This window comes from Vicugna pacos, chromosome 6 (genome assembly GCF_048564905.1).
Source record: "Vicugna pacos chromosome 6, VicPac4, whole genome shotgun sequence".
Classification (NCBI taxonomy): Eukaryota; Metazoa; Chordata; class Mammalia; order Artiodactyla; family Camelidae; genus Vicugna; species Vicugna pacos.
The window spans coordinates 58,062,064-58,077,275 of NC_132992.1; the positions used below are offsets into that span (position 1 = coordinate 58,062,064).

General features: G+C 32.2%; 1 protein-coding gene across 2 annotated transcripts in view; it reads right to left on the reverse strand.

Moving 5' to 3' along the window:
- Positions 1–1,976: 1,976 nt before the first annotated feature.
- The window catches only part of EXOC5 (exocyst complex component 5), a 50,022-nt gene continuing 36,786 nt past the window's right edge, over positions 1,977–15,212 (reverse strand). The window contains exons 14-21 of one of the 2 annotated variants that reach the window (XR_012073637.1): positions 12,690–12,810; positions 11,403–11,489; positions 8,618–8,726; positions 8,207–8,422; positions 7,363–7,552; positions 5,917–6,058; positions 2,902–3,062; positions 1,977–2,203 (exon numbers count right to left, since the gene is read on the reverse strand). Coding sequence is in view for 1 of the 2 variants with exons in the window: in XM_006199738.4 (XP_006199800.1) it covers positions 7,364–7,552; positions 8,207–8,422; positions 8,618–8,726; positions 11,403–11,489; positions 12,690–12,810 (722 nt within the window). In the remaining variant the exon portion in view is untranslated. Of the gene's footprint in view, positions 2,204–2,901; positions 3,063–5,367; positions 7,553–8,206; positions 8,423–8,617; positions 8,727–11,402; positions 11,490–12,689; positions 12,811–15,212 lie in introns of those variants that run through there. The other variant, XM_006199738.4, reaches the window with a different exon arrangement.

A 15,212-nucleotide genomic window follows, 5' to 3' on the forward strand; every position in this document is an offset into this window, starting at 1 on the left:
TTAATTCCTTCAAAATGTAAGTTCCATCTTTTTGGCATAAACACTTTACCATCCTCAATTCAGCTTTACTAATTTGATCACTACAATAAAAGAAAATATACCAAAATATAGTTGTTTCTGAATGACAAAATTATGAGTGATTTTTATTTAGAATTTAAAAATCTTTACATGTTTTCTGTAATGATTTTCATTCCCTCAACTTTGTCCTAAAACCAAAGCCTCAGAGGCTCAGTGGAGTGAGGAAGCCTTCCTCCTGAGTGCTGGAGAGAAACACAATATAGGGTATTGGAGCTCAAATAAGGTGAAAAGAGTGTCACACAGGAGAGTGTATGTGTATGTAAATTTAAAACATATACATGTACATACACACATAAAACCCCCTAGCACCATCCACTGAGTAGTAGTGGAGGCACTGACATCCCAATTATAATAAGCACATCTCATGTACAAATTATGGCTTCTAAATACCAATTTCCACTAAAACAGCTAATTCCAGAGCAGGGGCAGAAAAGTATGAGTATGGAAAATCCTATGTGCCCAAAAGTAAAATAGTACTCTGAAAATGATGGCAACATATCAAAAGGACACAGACGCCAACTTCAAAGGGGCTCCCATTGGCCAAATATGGGACAATTTGAGATTCAAAATAAGTAACAGATTATAATCCATTGACTGGAAAACCATGAATTCATACTGCTATTAGTAAATTTTAATTTTGATTAGGAGTAGGATAAATAGATAGCTTCAAACTGCCTTCCCACAAAATACTTGCAAAGGGAAAAAGTAACTTTAAAGTGGAGAAGCCTGATGGGTAGTACCTTAAGCGGGTGCTAAAAATGAGTATCACCAGAAATGGGGCAAACTGAAATTGTTCATTACCTCATAGGACACAATAAGGAAACAGAATTGCTTTTGCAATACCCCTGCTAAAAAAAGCGAAAATGGAATCTATTCATGGAAAAACACATAAATCCAAATTTAGGGACATTTTACATAATAACTGCCTTATAACCTACAAAAGTGCCAAGGGTAACAAAGGTCAAGGAAAGCCTGACGGACTGTTTCATAGTGAAAGAAACTACAACCTAAAGCAACATATGATTTTGAAGTGGATCCTTAAAAAACGTTATGGGGACAACTGGTGAAACTTGAATGGGGTCTTAGGATTAGATAGGAGTAATATATCATTATTAATTTCCTGATTTTGATGGTTGTATTGTGGCTATATAGGAGAATTCCTTCTTTTTGGAAATACAGGAGAACTGCAGGGTGACGGGGCATCATGACAGCAACTTACTCTCAAAGTGGAAAAATTTTATTTGCACAATATTTACAACCTTTCTGCAAGTTTGAGATTGTTCCAAAATTTTTTCTTTAGAAGGCAGAAAGCGGAAAACTAATAAATAGATTCTTATTATTCTTAAAGAATTGATAAAGGAATTCAATGAGATATGTAACTCTAAAAAACAATTTTAGTTATGATGAATTCTGTTCAATTCCTGTGTCCATTGTGCACATACATGTTCTTCAAAATTGTTTAGTTGTGTCATTAATTCACCCAGAAATTCTTCTCACATGACTTTCAGAAACTTACACACACACACACACACTCTTCCTATTAGGATAGTGACATGTTCACAGGTGCTGTTTAATAGAGAGGAACTATGTGAGTTCTATTTTTTATCAAACAAAAATATAAGTATTACTATAAAAATAACTTCTCCCCCTGTGGCAAAAACTGAAAATACATTCTACTGAAGAATTCTAATATAGAAGCACTAGTATTACTCCTTATAAAGTATTTTCACACAATTTCATGTGAATCCCCTAAACAGGGCACAGCATTTGCAAACAATATACTTAGAGGTAGTTTCACAGTTCTGTTTAGTTCAGCATTGTTCAGATTCTATTTGGATAATACTCTCTATACCAAAAAAGCTGCAGGTTTGATAGAATGTCACAACAAGATGCCAGAGTTCAAAGAAACCAAATTTACTCACAGTATAAAGATTAAAATGATAGACAGGTAAAAAGGGATGACCCCATTCAAAGGCACTGTCTATTAATGATTACAGGGGCATCAAGAAGGCTTCCTACCTCTCAAAGTTTAATCTAAAAAATCTGAAAGTCCACCATTGGAGATTAATTCCTTGGAGCTGGTTCCATCCAATCTTCAGACTTAGTTTATTAATATGAAGATACTCTGGAAGAAAGACATTTTCCTTCATTTAAGACTGCCAATGTTGAAAACAAAAGGAAGTCACTCATCTGAGCCATAAATTAAACTTAATTTACTCATTCCAGATTCTTACTCCTATTCTTAGAGGTACCCCTATTCTTAACCCTCCATACTTCTTCCTATTAAATCACCAGTCACTGATAATTCTATATTTTATTGACCTTCCAGAGATTATAAAGTAATTTAAGTGGTTTTTGAAAGTAAACTTAGTTCCAGTTTCAGACTTTAAAAGTGGCTCAGCTAGATACTGTCTCTTCAACACAGTAATATAAATATTAGTAATCTTGGCTAAAATGAATTATTGACAATTTTAATACATGTTGCACAGTACATATTAATACAGAAAAATACATGTTATCAGCAGCATAATGTTGACCATGTTCTAATCCATTCCACCTGCTCAAATATTAGTGCAAATAATTATATATTTGTAATGCATCACTGCTGTCTAGAGCAAATTTATGTCTTCTGAATAAATGACTTTTCTCTGAGGTTGTTTGCTGTATGGAGTATGATCATGATATACTCATATTTAAATTGGCTTTGTATGGTGAGGCAGACTGCAAACTTCTAAACCACTTAGAAAATGAGCTAGTATAGTTAATTACTTGTCCCTTCCTTCAAAAGTATTATTAGTCACAAGAACTGAAGTTTAGTGTTACCTCCCAAGTAACGATGTTAAAGTATACAGGGCCTAGTTTTAAAATATCAGTCTTGTTAAGCCCAGGGTTATCAATCTAGCTGCTCCAAATCACCAATTAAAATTCTTGTTCTCTAATGTGTCACGTTTCTCTCCTACATACATTTGAGGGTTGTTTCTCTCCTAAATTTGGAAAGAGAAAGACTGATCAGTGGTTGGAATAAAAGTTAAGAGCTAAGGCAATTTTTAGAAGATTAAATATGCAATTTTTAATTAAATGAAAATGATACCTATTGCTAAACACTGAGTACATTTTTTCTGTTTTTCATTCCAGCATTAGCCATTTAAAAACTACCAATGCACTAAATAATCAACAGAATTGGCAAACTTACGACATTAAAATAGACTGTTTTTAAAGGTAGAAATACTGATTTCCTCATATCTTTCAAGGTAGAGTTTTCATTCTCTCCCATGTTACAAAATACAGTACAAAATACCTGTATTCTTTCGTTGCAAAAATTATTACTAAGAAACAGTATTACGATTATGCAAAATAACACTCACTAAAGAACTTTTTGATGGAAAGATTTCTATTAAGTACAAACTTAACAATTAAAATTTCATGACCACTTATAAAAGTTTAAAAACCAAATTTTAAAAGTAAGATCATACTGGACACATTTTTTAAAAGTCCAATAGTAAATTAGATATTAGCCTTGGCTATCAACTTCATAATCTAAACACTACAAAGAGAACCAAAGAGAAGAAATTAGATTAAACAAAACTAATGAGCCTATCAAACTCAAGGACCTGTTTAATGTTACATAAGGAGAACAGCATACAGAACATGATGAGTGAGAAAGATTTAGGTTTCAATCTGAGCCTTTTACTTAGCTGTAGACCTTGAGCAGATCTACTTAAACTTTTTGTGCGCTGGGTATCTCCATCTGTCAAATGTAGATAACAGTACTCTACTCCTGGCTGCTTTGAAATCAAGTGAGATAAAGTATGCAAAGGACTTAGCACAGTGCATGGGACTTAAGCCAATAAATGTAGCTGTAATTATCTTTATTATGCATCAAAAATTTTTAAATGCCTTTTTCACTTTATGTAGAATTATTTATAGTAACAATATGGACTGTTCTTTTCCTCCAAAGTACACAATGTATTTCAGGACAGACTTTCTCAAGCAGAAAGAAATACTACAGGAACTGAATATAGTTAAACTAATTGGATGAAAGCACAGAATGCGTCGTATGTCAAATTCTCCATAACAAATCAGGAGAAATCACTATGCTTCTAGAAAACATTTCACATTTCTGAGTCAAGGGGCAATATATGGGTAATACATAAAACATTTTTGCATTAAAAAAAAAAGTTGAACTCCCATAAGTGAGTTTTTAAAGTCACTAACAAATTATGTACCAGATGAACCTTGCTTACTTTCACATGTGGTTCAAACATGCCTTAAGGGGTTTTGTGGCATTTCAGGAACAAAAATCTCTTTATCTAGATACATGTAAACATTCACCATCACTGATGAGGAAAAGGCATTTTAAGAAAGCAGTAAGTTCTCCACTTCGAATCCATCTACTGGATGATAATTAAATTATTTTACTGTAAGCCAGATATTCAGAGAGTGAAATATTTAAAGTCAAAGGGGAAAGTGGATGTCTAAAATATATAATAAATCAACCTACTTAGAAGCTCTTTTTAAAACAAGAAAGTAGCTGCTAGGGATTCCAACCATGGTGATACTCAAAGTGAGGCTAATAACTGTCCTGGAATAGTCAGTCAGTCAACTGTCTAAAGATGCATCCCAGCCATTATTTAATAATTCTTCATAAGAACGATTCATTTATTTTGGTTAACTGTCGTTTTCAATATCATTACTTACAAAAGTTAGACTTCCTTCTTAAACTTGTGTTCTGTATTTCACTTTCTGTACCATTTTGTGAAAACACAATACACTCAAGTTTTTTAAGTGTTTCTGCATTTTTTCAGAGCACATTTTCAACTACAAAACATTATCTAAACATTGCATGTGAGCTCATGTGGGAACTATGGGAAACTGTAAAGATTCTCTTTATTCAAATGTTGACTAAAGTTATTAATATACAAAGTTCCAATATCACTACCTAAAATTTTACCATGTGCATATGAAAAACATTTTACTTACTGATCATCTCTTTTGAACCATATATTTTGGGCAAAATTGTGTAGGGTCCATTAATATGAAAAATACTTTAAAAAAATCAAATACAAAGAATGCATATTTGCTTTATACAACAATTTTTTTGTCCTTAGAGAAAGACAATCTGTTCCTAATTTTGGTTATATAGTCAGTATTTTTCTGTTAAAAAGGTAAGTGAGAAGACCTATGCTATGACAAATAAAAATCATCTTAAAAATATAAATATAAATAATTTATAAAATTCAGTATGGATGTCCTTAAAAATGTAAAAATGGAGTGAAATAAAAAAAACAATTGCAGGGAATTGTTTATTGAGCATTAATGTTAACACTTCTAAATTAAGTATTCACTTATGAGTTTTCTTTGTTATTGTCCTGTCAATGGACATAATGGAAAATACTGCACAGAATTCAAACATGGAAATAATAATTAACAAAATATCTAAGCAACAAGTATATGCTTTACATTTTAAAAATTAATCCAAACAAAATAATTGAAGCTATTCTCTGATTTGGAAGTCTTAAAATGTTCTCTCACGTTTTATTTGATTTTTTTCCCTTTTTTTTTTTTTTTTTACAAATTGACACTGTGTACAAAGAGTTCAAGTGGCCAATAAAACTACTGCTTTAAAATTGTTGGCTTTAAGTAACAGAGGTATAATTTGAATTCACATCAGAGCTTTCTAAAATGGCAATAGTACAAGCGTATGACTTTCTCTAGTATCCAAAACCTGTTCTGGCTCTCCTTTGGCTAAGGAATAGAAAACTAGACAGCCTTCTAAAGCTGCCACAATTTCCTAAAATGCTTTGATAAAAGTTGGCATACTTCATTTCTCTTGCTTACCTTGATAACACTGGGCTAAACAGAAAATGAAGAAAATCCAGTCAATAGTAACTTAAATAGTAGCTAGTTCTGGACCTGGAAGTTTTGGTAAAGTTGATGAACATATTCTTAAAAGTAGTTTTCCAAAATTAGGCCAAAAAGTCTACATGTATAAAGGGGAAAAAAGCCAAGAATGAGTTGAACATTAAAGTTTATCTGTTCCTGGAAGACTATGAACACAACAGAAGCTGAAACACTACATATAGCTAAGAACATATTCTCACAGAGCAAGTTTATAGTTCTTAGAGTATAGGCCTTTCTAAATTTCCAACTGATGTTTAAAATTTTATAAGTGATTTATTATGTCACCATATTAAGCCAATTCAATTAACTATATTCAGTAGGAATCGCTTCAGAAATGCCTTGAAAAAGGCAATGACAGAAACTATAGATTTAAAAAACAACTATTACTTACAAAACTCATCTCAAGACTTAGAATATATCGTGTCATCAACTTCCAATTCCTCTGAAAATATATTTCCTGCATGTTTAGCCATCCCATCTTACTTCAGTTTAGCACAAGGGTAGAAATCTTAAAGCACTGCGTTGTTGCTAAACATTGTCAATACTTCTCATATGCACCATTTAGACTATACTTCACTTTTTTACTTCCCTTATAACAGTAAAATAACGAATAAATATGGTCCTTTAAAGGCCCTTCACCTTATCTTAAGTGATATATAAAATAAGGTAGTTTTATTAATTTCTTGTTAGCATTGGCTTAAAATCTGTTTACCAAATAAGAAATTGTAAACTTTCTTAAGTTTTCTTTACCCAGAAAGCAGATGTACTCTGATCCACCACTAATAGCTACATAAAACATTTCATCATTTTAGTTTTGTTTATAACATTTTTCTTGGAATAGTAGTATTGTTGTACCTCAGAAAAAATTCAATCAACTACAGAAATTATGCCCAATTGTTAACCTTCTGAAAGAGGTAAAAAGTTCTTCAGGAAAACCTAAAATAACTTGGTTAACAATTACCAGTGCTGAAAAGGTCGTTAAAAATGATAAATAATAAATGCAGTTTTGCTGTATTTTATATTAGTGCAAAATAGGATGGTGAAATTTTTCAGTGGAATATATTAAAGATATACTGGAACACTGGTAAGGATCTCATTTGCTGTCTAACACCAACATTTTCCAGGATGAAGACAATAACATGTAGTTTAACAGAATCTGAAATTTGTAAGTTCAAAAAGGGAATTAAAATTCAACTTAAGGGAAAAAAGCAAAATATGGTTAGTATTGTCCATATTTCAAATAAAATCTCAAGGGCAAGTATGGCTGCTGTTTTTCCAAACAGTCATTTTTCCATAAAATGTTAGTTGTGTCATAAGAAACCTCCTGTGCTTTCTATCAACAAAGGCCTGCTGAAGTACAACACATTTCCCTTTAAATTCAACCTCAGCTGAAATGTCGAGCAAGGCGGGCAGATCTATAGTCAGCACGAAGTTGTACGAAGGAGTGAAGAATGTTCTTGTCCAGATTAGCAAGTTGTTCTCCTGAGCAGACTTGCTTTAAATTATCTGGGGCAACTACCAGAAGATTGCAAAGTGCATGCAGAGTATCAAAAAGCTGTAATACCAGTGGAATCTGAATTGAGATAAGAGAGGGAAACAGATAACATTGAAACAAAATAATTTCTAGTTTTACAATCAGTTTGTAAATTCTTCTCACTTATATACTGTTAGTCAGGACTTACTAATGTTAGACAGTTCAATATATTAGAATTTTTAAAAGCTCCAGAAGTGTTAAAACTCAAAATACTTCAGATATTACGTGAACATGCTATAAGCTTTTTGAAAAGATTCATATTACACCAATGATCTTCAATAGTAATAATCATTTATACTTTTGTGGACTAGAACTATTTATCATTAATTTAGCAGTTTTTTAAAATAATTTAAACCTTAAGGGATACTAATTTCAGAGAGATATACAAGAAGAAAGAACCTATTTTCCTAGTATGTGATATATACAACATTAGTTATGGATGTTAACAAGGTCATTTTGACCATGGAACTGAAATATGGGCTTGTCTAAGATAAAGTTCACAGCAAAATCATGTTAATACTGAAAATATGATTGGAACAACACATTTTCAGTTAGGAAACGTTAGATCTGTCTCACTACAATGTCTACAAAAGTTATAAACTTTTTACTAATGATTATAACTGATACACATTTTTAATGATCTGACTTATGTTCTTGAGCCTATTTACAAGTATGATATTTGTGAATACATACCTTGAAGTCTTTGGCACACTTCCTATATTCAGCTACATCACAAATTGCTAACATGCCACCCATACAACTATAGGAATATTGTTGAAGATGCTCATAAATAAGTCGATGAAAACGTACTCCAAGTTCCATCAAAACTGTATCCACATTCTTCCCATCCATGGAATTTTTAATCTTCTCCACTTGTTTTCTTACATAAGCACAGACTTTAACACAGGCCTGTAAAATTTTTTCTATACTTATTACATAGAAATGTGTATCAACTTAGCTAAGGAGAAAATACATATAGTTTCTCATTTAATTTCTAAGTGTAAAAGAAAAAAATTTGGAGCATAATAAGACACATCAATGAAAATGTTAACAGAAGTACTAAAGCAAATATTCTTAACTAGCATATTGAATCATTTTACTCACATTAGTATACTGAATCAAAACATTGTTTTCATCTTCTGGCTTAAAATCTGTTTTCTTTTGTTCTGCAGCCAAGATATGCTTCATCTGTCCAATCATGCAATTTAATGTCCTACAGAATTGAGAATACCACACACTTGATTGCCTTAATTTACTTTATATTTACTTTTATTTATATTATTTATACTAAATTAAATTTAAATTGTTTAATTTCATGGCATCATAAAACTGTTTTACTATTGTTTTACTTTAGATTTTAAATGAAGTAAATTCTTTTAAAGGTCTTGATATCAAAGAGCTCTTAGTTTCATCAGCTTCCTGCTCAAAATGCAGGGCAAAAACTCATTTGCCCATTATTTTATTTGAGGAAATCTTAAAGATCTTAGAAGCCTATCACTAATTTATTTCCTTAACAACTATATTTGGAGAACATTCAGGAAGAGGGTAAGATAAAGAGTTTAAGAAGAATGGCCAAAGTTTGGAAGAACATGAGTCTCACAGTCTAAGGACGAGCAGGAGGCTGAACACGTGGTATTGAAGACCCAGCTGAGAAATGGGAGCATGGGTTTGCAATGGCACCAACAATATTTGAGTTATGTGATACTCTCCAACAGCCATCAGCCATCCAGTTACGGGAATAAAAGAGTCTCCGCTGACCCAGAGTTTAGGGCCTGTGAGATAGTTATAGTTAAAGGAAATGAATTCTAGGATAATCTTGAGGGAGTAATTAAAGATGGACCAAACAATCTAAGCACAACAATGAATAAAATAAAGCTGGGAAAAGGATAATAGAGTGGCAGAAGATAAAGACACTAAGGGCTAGATTTCCTGCTCAGGTCAGAAAACAGGTATATGGAGTTGGAAGAAAAGGAGGTTGCAGGCACTGAATGTGATATTCAGGCGCAAGGCTTTTGTTACCAATGATATCAAGGTCTAACAGGAAATGGGAGTAGGTAGCGAAGGTGAAGATGATCAAGAAAATGAATGGGTCACACACTTGGAAGTGGGAATAAACTAAAACAAGTTTAAAAGAAAAATGATAAGCCAGATGCCCAGATAAATGTAGGGGACTTACATAAATGACTGAGTGACAGTAGCAATAAGAAAGGGAAGATGATGTGAGTTTCAAAGGCAAAGGGGTTCTGGCCTAATAGTACATAGACACTGATCTGAAGATATCAGGAGGGATGCAGGTAAATGCTGACTGACCTCTTGGCCCCACAGTACACAGGTAAAGGAGAATTAGAAGTTCATACTCAAGAGGACACCACAGACCACTGTACCTTCAATAAGTCAGCTAACGCAAAGACTGAGACTAAGACTTACATGAAATGATGAAAAGAAATTATCTATATATTGAGAAGACAACTAGGAAATAAATATTTTCTATACTTTCAAAAATTTATCCAACCTCTCCACCTCCCAAATAGGACTTGCAGGTATTCTGAGGCAAAGGAAGAATACACAATTTAATTAACAAGAGGTATTTAGCTTAGGGATTAAATACATAATTCTTGAAGTGATGATTATAATGCACACATTCATATTATAAGTATATTAAACAAAGTTCTGACTATGTATAATCTTATGTGGTCCTGACTAAAAAAGGGAGAAACCAGTTTTTCAGATTCTTCTAAGTTTATAAATCTTCAATAAACCCAGTCTCAGTAATTAATTCTATAACTTTCTTATTTTTTCCAGTTTGATTCTTCAATTTTATTTTTCTTTCTCATATTATCACATACTCTATGGTAGTTCTTAATCTTAGCAAGAAAATAACTGGGAGGTGAATTGCAAGTTTGTTACTATGTGTAATGTAAAAATTATTTACTTTTTCAGAATTTAGGATGGATTCCAGGTTATCCTTATAACAGCACTGTAACTAACTTGCATTTGAATATGCTTTCATGAATAGAAAAGAGAATTACATAAATAAAAAAGGTATGTTCAAATCTAGTAGCATGGGCTGTGTAATTTGAGTCTCAACTTCACCACTATTAACTGTGTGATCTTGAGCAAACTATCTCATTTCTTTAAGCCTCCATTTCCTCATCTGTAACGTGGAAATAGTATTTCCTACTTAATAAATGAAATAATACAGGTAAAGATCCTGTATGTACAGACACATATCAAATACTTATTAAATAGTAAGTATTATCATGAATAAATAGATGCCTACCATCATCTCAAAAGATGGAGACCCATTGCCCTACATTATAAACACGTAATTAACTACAATGAATATTACAAAAAAATTTTTAAGTTATTTTTAGAAAATTAGTCTATTTTTTAAAGCATTTCAGATATAAGCCTGACAATTCTAAGTGAAAATAAAGTCCTCCATGTTACATACCGTTTTTAAGGAGTTTGGGGGAGAAGAGAGAGAGAGAATGAATAAGAGTGAGTGAGGGAGAGAGAGAGAGAGAGAGAGAGAGAGAGAGAGAGAGAGAGAGAGAGAGAGTGTGTGTGTGTGTGTGTGTGTGTGTGTGTGTGTGTGTGTGTGTGTGTGTGTGTGTGTGTGTGTGTAGGGGGCATTTACAATTTTAAATGGAATCTGGTTTAAACATAAATCTAAACATACTGATTTCTGAAAGTAATAAACCTGGGATCCAATAAAAATAATACTCTAGTAAGGATGAAAGCAGTATGTAAAAATAAAATTGAGCCTTATAGCAGGATGGTGGAATTAAAATACTTTTTTCTTCTCTGAAAATTATTTTCATGTTGCTATAATGGTGTTTCTACAATTTAAAAAAATGCAAGAGAAATAGTAAAACTAACAACTTGCCTATCAATGCCAGTATCCAATTTCATCTCCATTTGTTCAATTATTTCTTTTTTCTTCTGAAGGCATTCAGATAACTTAGGAGAAGAGCTATTGAGTGTTTAAAGGGGAAAAAAAAATCACATCAGTCATCTTAGAATTCTAAAAGTTTTTCATATGCATATGTATACTGTCATATATACATACACACAGATTAATTTGCTCACAAATCCAAGAAGCACATAAATAGTAAAGTAACTATTTAGTATTCACTATGCCCAATTCATTACACTAGTCACACTAGGAAAAATAAACCAGTTAAAAGAGAAGGAAGAGGAAGATTTATTAGACTTACTACGTTCATCTCTGAGGAGATATCCCTTTAGAACATAAACATGTGATTTTGAAATTCTGGAATTACTTGGTTTCCTTTTAATTAAATTTAACTAAATTTCTGTATAATAGTAAGAAAACTCACAGAGTCTTGAGAATGTAGTAAGTTACACTAATTAAAATTTGGAGACTAATGCCCAATCCAGTTGTATTTAGCTTGCCTACATTAAAAAACAAAACAAAACAACCAAAAAAACGTGGTAGTCATATATGCCTTCTGAATGTTACCTAAATGTCAAAAAAATACCCAAAATATTAAGAAATATACAACCCTAATAGGAATGTGAATTCTTTACGTGTGGCATTAGAGTTTATTTTAAAAAGTAAAATTCAAAATGTGATTCAGGGATCACAAGAGGTCTTCATCTTTGAGACTGTTTCTAGACTAATAATTTCTTGGCATGCCAATGTTTACAACAAAATGTCTAGAATTTTATCTTTTATGTGAATATTTTCCCTCTTAATAATAGTACTATACATACAACTTTATAAAGCATATTCACATAAACTACCTTATTTAATCCTCACATGCTTTAAAAGTTCACATAAATTGATAGGAAGATATAAACCAAACCTTACTTAATGCCTCATCAAAATCCATCCTACAATCTCATAAAATGTTTGTTGTACCTCTCTTTATTATAACAAATGGGTAAAAGCAAGAGGTCCTCTTTCATATCAGATTTAGACTTCTGACACATTCAATCTTTTCAAATAAACCAAAATTAATACTATAGTAGGAAAAGAAAATAGGAAGGCAAGGAAGAAGGTAAAGGATTTTTTTTGGCTTTTTATTTCACATCCTCCTGTCCTGTTTGACATTTTAATGAACATGTATTACTTTAAAAATTTAACAAAAAGATATATAAACTATAATAATCATTAAAATACCAATAAAAACCAGATAATTTGACAAACCTTATTAGTGGCATAAGGTGATCATTAAACTGCTTGTCAAAAAGATGAAAAATAGTATTGGCCTGGTGCACAACATCCAAAAAATAGAGATTTGCATTCCTAGAATCCGAAGAAGGAATTCCTAAAGTTGGAAGGCACGTTATATGTTAGAATCATACTTGAAGAAATTCATCTTAGCAACAGAAAAAAGAATGTGGTTTTATGTATGCAACATGAAAAAAATTAACTGTTATATCAATTATCTTTACAGACAAAGAGTAAAATTAAGCTTGCTAATAATTTAATAAAATTCATCCAAAATTTTTATGCCCAATTTTCACCATCTACTCAAGTCTCAATTGCTGAGATAAACAAACAAAAAAATCAATAAATGAATCATCTTGGACTATACCTTCTCCTTCCCTTTCCCACCTTCTTATGCCCAATGATTCACATAAGCCATGAATACACTTCTACTATTTTTTCTTATCACTAGGCCTTATTATCTCTGATAACAGTTAAAATAATTTTCTTATTAGCATCCTGGTTCAAATATCCCTATCTTCTATGTTATATATTGTTGCCATAATAACGTAGTTAAACTTAACATATTTCATTCACCATGTTCTCCACTGTTTCCTCAAAAATATTCAAAGTCTCTTTACTGTTAACAGAATAAATTCCTGATTTTCAGCACTGTATTCAGGTCACTCTACATCCTGACCCCAAAACAGACAGCTGACCTCTCCAGAGTTCAGTTGCCTCTTTTTTTGTTAGAGATTAAACTCTAAGGTCCCTACCAACCAGATGTTTATGTTTCTAGCTAACATTAAAGGGCATGAGGGGCGAGGAAAAATAGTCACAGAAAATGAGAAAATAAAAGTTTAATACGTAGAGGTCTTTACAGGATGACGATTTTTTTCAAAGTTTTCAAAATGGAAAACAAAGGTATTTTATTTTCCCACAAACGACAAAATCATCAATTGGTAAGAAAATTAAAGGCTCCAACACAAACTTACAAGAGAAAAAAATAAAGTCAATACACATGTAGAAAATACTAATCCTTGCTATATTAATGAAAGACATGAAAAGGCAACCGTTACAAATGTTTTTAACTACTAAATTATTAAAGTTTTTAAAGACTATTAAGCGATGTGCAGAAAAACTGGTACAATCACACATGCCAGTAGCAGTGTAAATTAGTGGGAAAAAACCCTTCAGGAAAACAGTTTATACTTACAGAAATTTTCAAAATTTGTAACACACTTTAATCTGATAATTCCACTTTCAGAATTTTATCCAAAGAAAATAATTCAAAATAAGAAAAACACTTTAAGCTCTACAATATTCACTATAGCATTATTTATATCACTAAATTGCTGAAAAGACCAAGATGTCTAATAATGGAGAATAGTGAACTCTCTAATATATAAGCATGACAGAAGTTTATACAATCATTAGAAACAACAGCAGTAAGTACTAACTGAATAGCTTCATGGAAAACACTTACAAGTATACGGGACATTCTCACCCTACCAGAAAATTTCCTAAGCCCTTCCAAATTGTGAATACTGCTATTAAAATGAAGAAGCTAAGCTTCCACACTAGCTAAAGAAAAAATCCCTCATAACATATGGATTCAAATTCATGTTACTTTTTATCTTCTTCTTTAATCTTCACATCTTTGAGGTGGGTATTATTATCCCAGTACAAATGACCATAGTGGGTTATTTGCAAATGGCCAATGTTAAATACTTGATGTCAAGTATCTTGTGTAAGGCGGAGGGGGAAGCAAGCTACAAACGCTTATCTACATCATGAGAGCAACTAGGTGAAAGAATGTGTCTAAGAATAAACCACAAGGTTACTAAATTATGGGTAAGTTTGCATCAATGTTAGAAACTGTATGGAATGATGTTACGTATAGTCAAACTTTTTGAGCATCTGCTATATGCTTCCTAGATGCTAGACAATAATGGCAATTAAGACAGGTAAGATTCCTACTTAAAAGAACCTACATGCTCTTTCTCTCTACTTAAAGCATGCTTTCTCCAAATATTCTGTTTCCTTCACTTCATTCAGCTCTCCCGTTCATGTCTCCTCAGAGGCCTTCTCTTACCATCCTTTCTTTTTTCTTTTTTATTGAGTTATAGTCAGTTTACAATGTTGTGTCAATTTCCAGCGTAGAGCACAATTTTTCAGTTATACATGAACATACATACATTCACTGCCGCATTCTTTTTCACTGTGAGCTACCACAAGATCTTGTATATATTTCCCTGTGCTATACAGTATAGTCTTGTTTATCTATTCTACATATGCCTGTCAGCATCTACAAATTTCGAACTCCCAGTCTGTACTTTCCCACCCCTTCCCCTTGGCAACCACAAGTTTGTATTCTATGTCTATGAGTCTGTTTCTGTTTTGTATTTATGTTCATTTGTCTTTTTCTTTCTTTCTTTCTTTTAGATTCCACATATGAGCGATCTCATATGGTATTTACTGTCCTTTCTAAAAAAGCCCTCTGCCCCTGAATTCCCCATC